At 47.1% G+C, this 7,710-nt stretch overlaps 1 protein-coding gene across 1 annotated transcript; it reads right to left on the reverse strand.

Moving 5' to 3' along the window:
* Window positions 1–4,881: 4,881 nt before the first annotated feature.
* LOC136482045 (uncharacterized) lies at window positions 4,882–7,484 on the reverse strand. The gene is made up of 4 exons (XM_066479293.1): window positions 7,228–7,484; window positions 6,969–7,067; window positions 6,376–6,873; window positions 4,882–5,805 (listed from the first exon to the last, which is right to left on the reverse strand). Exons 1-4 carry the CDS (start codon window positions 7,264–7,266, stop codon window positions 5,263–5,265), a joined length of 1,179 nt encoding a protein of 392 aa, XP_066335390.1. The 5' UTR covers window positions 7,267–7,484; the 3' UTR covers window positions 4,882–5,262.
* Window positions 7,485–7,710: the final 226 nt, after the last annotated feature.

Here is a 7,710-nt window from a genome sequence, read left to right on the forward strand (position 1 = left end):
CATTAGTCTTCCCCATAGGAAAAAACTTGACTAGGAAAGTGTTGGAACACTTGTCCCATGTATCTATAGTGTTGCGGTTGGAGTAAAACCATTGCTTAGACTTTCCTAACAAAGAGAAGGGGAAAAGGCGAAGACGCATAGCCTCTTGGGTCACTCCCTTTATGGTGAATGTGCTACAAATCTCCAAAAAGTGTTGGAGGTGAGCATTTGCATCCTCGAGGGCTTTCCCACAAAACAAACTAGCTTGAACCATCATAATTAACGCTGGCTTAAGGTCAAAGTTAGCGTTCCCGTTGGTAATATTGGGTCCGATGGCTATATTAGCAGCCGAGGGTGCAAAAAAATCATGAATGGACTTATCAGCCATGGGTGTGTTGGGTAGTGATAGGATAGGAGGAAAAAGGATAAACTACTTAGGACAACTGAAAGCCTAGTTAGCAAAGCTAACACAAAAATTTTTTGATGCAAGTTGCCTTCTCTGGCAATGGCGCCAGAAATGCTTGTTGATACTTCTTAACGACTAGTGGAGGAATTCTGCAAGTGCATAGAACTATCGTGTAGCACTTCACTCGGTGAGTACCGAGTGTCGAATTTATATTTTTCCTACAGGAAGGCGAAAGGCTAATTTTATATTTTTAGTTAGGATTGCTAAGGTAAAGCCTAAGTGTATCCTAGGTAGGTGAACGATAATGGTGGATTGAGTGTGAACTACCTAAACAAACTAAATAACAAGCTACACTAGAGATAGCTAGGTGGGAGAGCGAGTGATATATCTTTCAGTAACAAAGGGTAAACTAATTACTAGGAGAAATGCGATAATACTTCAGGGCACAGCCCGCTTACCAACTAGGAGAGTTAGATAGACAAGGTCTACCATGAGCCCTACGATTTAATAACTAGGCCCAACATGGTGGAATATAGAGGATGGACAAGGCTATCACCACTTGTCAACTACCACAATCTATTCGGAGGACTAGACGTGTCCACAGATAATCTATAGCCTAAGCACCTCGCTTAATCTATGGGCTTACTACTTCGATCCGAGCTCCGATGAAAGGAGATCAAAGTACCCGTACCAGATGGTGGAACCAGTACTAATGGAAGACTTCTAATTAGAGATAATATATGCTATAATGCCAAGCAATAAGCACCTAAGCTCACTAATGATGAACAAAAATGAACAAGTACTTAAGCAAAGCAAAGCAATAATACTAAATAAAGTACTAAAAGTAAAGTACTGAATAAAGTAAATGCTAAATGAAAGAATTACAAAGGAGCTATACCAGACCCAGAAAACTCTTTTGGACTTCGAGAGAAGCTTCGCTCTTGCTCTACTTCCACTACTAGACTACTACTCTAAAGCTAAGCAAAGCTAGAAAGCTTGGAGAAGCTTGGAAATGAATGGAGCACTTCACCGAGCTCCACACCCCATATTTATAGTGTAGAGTGACAAGGGGGGTATTTGCACATAGCAGGAGGTCAGTTGGGTGCCTTGGGGCGCCGAGCGATGCTAGGGGGTGTCGGCCGGCCCTTAGATGCACCGCCTCTTGAATGTAGCGCCTTGGTTGCTCCTCAATGGCAGCTGTGAAGCCAGCACGTGCCAAGTTTTGGCCGGTAAGGCGGTTCCAAGGTCCGTTGGAGGCTCCCAAGTGTATGACGGTGGGCTGGTGGATCCATGGCCACTCCATCTCGTCCATCGGTGCAAACCAACTTGAATGAACGCTTGAGAATGCTCCTAGAGGAGCTCCCACGGATCGGTGATGTGGCAAGGACCAAGCTAGCACAGGGCGATGCCCTTGTGGGGCCAACCAGCATGGAATGTGGACCGCTAGCCCCACTATCATGTCCACTTGCTCCCTTTGTCCATTTTTGTCATCATTTTGCATATTTTTGCTATATTTTCCTGCATACAAATAATTCTACAAGCACAAGTGGAACTAGGTTAATTATAAATAAAATGCAACATTTGTGATGATGATTTACCTCACTTTATCATGCTTTTGGGTTGAATGTTGATGGTCAAAACAAGTGTTAGTGACCGTCACCACCGTGCCCTGGCTAGGGTTTGCCCCTAGACTCGCCAAGGCAGAGTCCTGTCCTTCCCTACGCTAGGGTCTGGTCGCCCAGATGACCTCTTTTTCTTCTCCAAGTTGATCCAAATCAACTCCAACAACTTCTCCTTTGCAAATGTGCCAACACCACCAAGTGTACACCACCATGTGTATGTGTGTTAGCATTTCACAAATATTTTTCAAAGGATTAGTCACTCAATTCACCACGCCACTCAATCCTAGCAATGATGCAAAGTGAGATCACTCGAGTGGCACTAGATGACCGATATGCAAACAAGTTTTCCCCTCTTGATAGTATGACCATCTATCCTAAACCCGATCATGCACTTCTCTACATAACCTTTGACCGGTGAAATGAAATGCCCTAAGGTTATACCTTTGCCTTGCGCATTTCATTCCATCTCCTCCAATATTGATTCAACACATGCACCAACCATTCACAAATGATATGATCCACTTCATATCATCACATGACCATATTGGTTCATCGATATTGACTTCACTTGCTCTTCACTGTTACTTCAGTCCATCGGCGCCATGTCATCACTCAACTTGCCCTTTACACTTTGCGACCGGTCCATCAATCCAAGTCTTGTTTTGATCTTCTCCACCTTAGTCACATGACTCCATGTCATGTCTCATATGCAATGAGCCCCTTCATAACATGTGTGAGCCTTGCAACATTTTAAGCCATCTCACCTCCATGGCATGTATTGCTCATACACATGTATCTATGGACTAATCACCTGTGCATCTCACATAAACACATATTAGTCCACCTAGGTTGTCAATCAATTATCAAAACCAAACAAGGACCTTTCACCAAATGCCTGCCTCTGGAAGTAGATTAAAAAAGCAAAAAAGACAAAAAACCCATTATCGAGCCCGCTATCAGGCTCTCCGATCGAGACCTAGCCTTGATCTGGGCTGCATGCTACCGATCTGCCCACTATGTCGTGGATCTGTCTGCCTTGTGGGTCCGCATGTCGTGCCGTCGAGCCTGTTGATAGAGGACCTAGCTGTCACGTCTCTATCAGGACGTCGACTGCGCCACCACTCCTCCACCAGATATGGCCGCACCACTACTGGATTCGCCGCCGCTCCTCCACCAGATTCAGCTGCACCTCCATCGAGAGCCACCACAAGGGCCTCCTAGAGCCGCCCCGCACATGCTATGGGGAGCCACCTCACGTGCGCCGCCAGGGGCAGCGGCGCCACCTCCGCCTCTGTGTGCTCACAGCCTTCGCTTATACGTGAGCGCTGTTGGAAGCAGCGGCATAACCTCTGCCTTCGCAGGCGCATGCCTCCATTGCCTCTGCTTGAGTGCTGTCGGGAGCAGCATCGCGTCCTCCGCCTCTCTTCGTGACATGTGAAGAGAAAGAGAGAGGACGCTATGAGTGAAGAGAGGAAACCCTAAGGCATTGTTTATATATGGATAGAAATTAATTTGTTGTTGGGCTAGTCCAGATTTCAAGAGTCAGGCTATCTAAGGCGCATGCCTCCGTAAATTAATTTATAGAAGAGGTGGACGTCCTAAAATATCCTACCTTTGTTAATGATATATTTTCACATCTGGACATTTTAAGAAGCCCTTCCCTTTTAATCTATTTTCAGAGGCGGTCACTTTTTAAGTATCTTCGTAAATGAGTTGTCTGTCTCTAAAAATCATGGGAAATTTTGGGAGGCAGTATGATTTTGTGCTCGCCTCCATTGATGCAGGGGCCTGTCTCCTAAAATGTTTTTAGTAGTAGTGGTAGTAGTGGCACGAGGTGAGGCGCAAGATTTGGCAGCGGCAACCACGCGCGGGCGGAGGAGCAACGACACGGTGCGAGGAGATATAGCAGCGGTCGTGCGTTGGCCAAGCTCTGAGAAGCAGTTATGCATACACCGGGCAAGGGGCGAGGCCTAGTGATACGCAGCGTCTATGGCCAAGCAGAGGAAGAAGCGTGCGGCGGGTGCTGACCAAGCAGAGGAGGAACAATGTTGAGAAGAAAGTGGGAGAGGCCAATGCGTGGGGCCCATCTGTCTGGGACCTCAACTCAAATCTGATATCTTCGAAACCAAATATAAACATAGGATAACCCTGTCCCTCTAAGAGCATCTTCAAGAGTTCTCAATAATTTCTTTCCAAAACTATTGAGTTTTCCAAATTACCAAAAAGTACTGGGACAAATAAATAAGACCAGCTCCAACGGTTTCTAATAATTCTGTCCTAAAAATATAGAAGATAATTTTACGTCAGGAATCTTATACTATTTCTAAATTATCCTAACCACTTTTATATATTCTTTCTCTCTTGTACATTTGTATCAGGAACTATTTCCTACTCTTTATTCTTTCCTACACCCTTTCACCTTAGATTGGCAGACCGATACGCGCGTCTTCCACGCGCGCATATATCCACGCTTTTCAGTGATTTTTTTTAGGTGCCTAAAGATTGGGAGGTGGGATCGGGAACTTTTGGATACGAGGTTTTTCAGTTCTTGCCAAAAATCATAAATTGGTAGTTGTTATCGGAACTGTTGGAGATTTTTTTGAGCAACTGGAAATTCTTGGAGATGCTGTAACCAAACACAAAATGGATCCAACCCAACTTAAAAAGTTGGAATAAAACTAACCCATTACACATTAGGACACACTCAACCCTAAATGCGGACAAAGAATGGAGAGATAGCGAAATTGGAAAATGCGAACGGTGACGACGCGGCAAAGGCCGACTTCTGTCAAAAATAAGTGGGCCGAGGCAGCCGATTTTCTTTTTTACTGGCGGATTAGATTGGCCCAATCCAAGGGGCAACGCTGTTTGATTTACAACCCAAGCAAGCAGCAGTTTACAAGAAGCTTTATTATTTAGAATAGAAAAAAAACTTGGCAGTAGTACGTTAACAACGACTTTGGATCTAATAACGGGCTCCCAAACAGGCCCTGACTGAAGTCTAAACATCAAAAGCAAAAGCACCATCACACGACCCATAAAAAGGGCAGAAGCGCACTTATATCGCAAAAAAGCAGATAACGAAATCAGCCAAACACAATGCTTGCACCAGTCACAACGCAACGGCTCGCAGGCAAGAAGCAATCGTACGTCGCGTACATTCCTCAACGCCCGCGGCCTGCTTTATGTAAGATCAGTGCAGTTTTTAATTCCTCTCGTAACAACACACGCGTTGCATTGCATTGCATGCTACGCCTACTGCTTCTGTGGCTGTTGCGGCTGGGAGAGGGAGGTATCGAAGGACCTCCTCCTGACGAGGAGGCAGGTGACCCTCGCCGCCGGCTGCATCTGCTGCGGCTGCTGCTGCTCCATCCCCCGCGTGCGCATGGCGTCGCCGAGCGTGCACAGCACGAAGTCCGGGCGGTGCAGCGAGAGCGGGAGGCGGTCCTCGCCGACGGCGAGCGCGGTGGCGTCCAGGAGCACGTGCCACGCGTTGCGGTGCGCCTCGGAGACCCAGTGCAGCGAGTACCGCGCGCCGGAGGTGGCGGTGGAGGAGGGCGACGACGAATTCAAAGGGGAGACGGCCGGATAGGCGAAGAGGCCCTTGGGCGCGTGCTTGGACTTGCGCCGGAAGTACTGGCTGAGCTGGGAGCCCTTGATGCGTAGGTCCAGCCACGACTCCGGCGCCGCGATCACCTTGGCCTCCTTGTACGCCGCGAAGGCGCGGATGCAGTCGCTCTCCTCCTCCAGGATCGACATGTAGTAGCTGCTCCGGAAGAAAGGGTAGCTCTCCCCAACCTGAAATAGTAACCATTGTTACTAATTTGTTACAGTGGAGGATGACAAGTCTTAGCTCTGATGGGCCTGACTAAATTAATTCTTGTGCTTGTGCAGGTGCATCAGTTTATTAATTAGATGCTCGGTCGGCCCATCTGGATAAAAATAATGCTACTTTGTGGTTGCTTCTCATGTAGGGTCGATTAAAGGGTCAAATGACTATACTAAATCATTGTGTCACACTCAAGCTCTACCATTTGCACCTCGTTGGTCCTCTATCTCAATGTTCCAAATCACCCAATAATCTATCGCAAAGCTTTGTACTAACTTCAAAACCAGGACCATGCATGTATTATGTGTTAACGAAACACCAAAAGAATGTTTCATGGAGGAATATGATCAACGAAAGCCACCGTACCGTAAAAACCTGTAACTTTTTCACCAATGCAAGCTGGGAGCTTAAAAATTTGAACTGAAAGAATTAAGACCAGCTAGGGCACATGATGATGCTCAAAAACATTATTAGTGAAGTGGAGTTGTTGTAGTAATAAATTAACTAATGATAATGATAACCAACAACAGGCGGCCTACCAGCATCATGGCGTCCCTCGGCGTAGGCGCGAAGAGCACGAGGTACTCGTCGTCGGTGAGGCCGCAGTGGCGGAGCACCCGGTTCCTGGCCTGGATCTCCGGGATCGAGATGAAGCTCCCCGGGAACGACGACTTCTTGGTGAGCATGTCCAGCAGCCGCGACGGCTCCAGCCGGACCATGTCCACCATGTCGGGCCTCGCGGCGGCTGACAACGGCGACCCCACCGGCGACGACCGCCGCCGCTCGGCGCCGCCGGCCTCCGGCGACGACGCCGTGCTGCCGTTGCTGTAGTAGGTGGAGTAGAGGTCGTCCTTGTCGCAGCTGCCGTCCTCTATGAGGCCGTGCGAGTACTGCGGGTACATGGCCAGCACGTACTGCTCCACGTACTGCCGCTCGCTGGGCGTGATGGGCCCCGACCACCGCAGGTCCAGCCCGTGCAGCGTCGAGATCGCCTCCGCGATGATGTGCGCCGGGATGAACTCCCGCGGGCAAACCTTCTGCATACAGTATATATTTGCACCAATTAATTCTAATTCTCGGTGAAATTCAAGCATTTAATTTTAGATGTACTACTCCTACAGTAACTAGTTACCTTCACAACCATGCTGTTTGGCCTGCTTGATGATGTGCCAGGAGGGGGTTTGGGAATTGAGGCGCAAATTCCCTCTTTAAATTCTCCACCAAGTAAGCCCTGATGAGTCGGATGCATACATGTATACAAACAACCAATAATTAGTACAAGACTGTAATAAGGAATTAAATCATTTTAGCTGTTTTAGTTACTTTTTGCAAATCACCACTTATTATCTATGGATCCTCTAGCTAGAACAAAAACTAGATGACATACATACCTTGTGTTCCATGTGAATGTGCTCCATCTTGCCACACATTTGTGCCGCTTTAATCGACTGTCTAGAGAGAGTATGTGTGTCCTTTGATGGCGTACGGAGCGGGCGAGAAGTCAAGTCACCACAAGAATTATGGAACAAGACGGATTAGACGGTATATAAAAAGAGAAGTGGGGGGGGAGCTGATGAAGCACTGAACAGGTTTCAAGGATGATGCTTGTGGTTTAGGTGGTGTTGAATTGGATCTCTCACTTGGTTGCTTCTAAGTCTGGTCCTCAAGGAACAAGATATAGCGCTACTAGGATGCAACAGCTGTTTAACCATGGTTCTTGTTATATATATTATGCCACCCCAGTTCAGCACTGATTGATGAGGCACACACATAACAAATAATGTCCATGTCTCTATCAAAGGGAGCATAAACAAATTGTTGTGACATATATGAAATATCCAGTTGTTTCTATGTGCTGTTTAATTTGTGATGGT

Source organism: Miscanthus floridulus, chromosome 9 (genome assembly GCF_019320115.1).
Source record: "Miscanthus floridulus cultivar M001 chromosome 9, ASM1932011v1, whole genome shotgun sequence".
Classification (NCBI taxonomy): domain Eukaryota; kingdom Viridiplantae; phylum Streptophyta; class Magnoliopsida; order Poales; family Poaceae; genus Miscanthus; species Miscanthus floridulus.

Excerpts from the sequence above, each read along its gene's own strand:
- LOC136482045 (XM_066479293.1), bottom strand. The coding sequence starts at position 7,266 with ATGTGTGGCAAGATGGAGCACATTCACATGGAACACAAG. Across the intron at positions 6,874-6,968 it reads CAAACAGCATGGTTGTGAAG|AAGGTTTGCCCGCGGGAGTT; the intron begins GTAACTAGTTAC and ends TACTGTATGCAG. Across the intron at positions 5,806-6,375 it reads CGAGGGACGCCATGATGCTG|GTTGGGGAGAGCTACCCTTT; the intron begins GTAGGCCGCCTG and ends TTACTATTTCAG.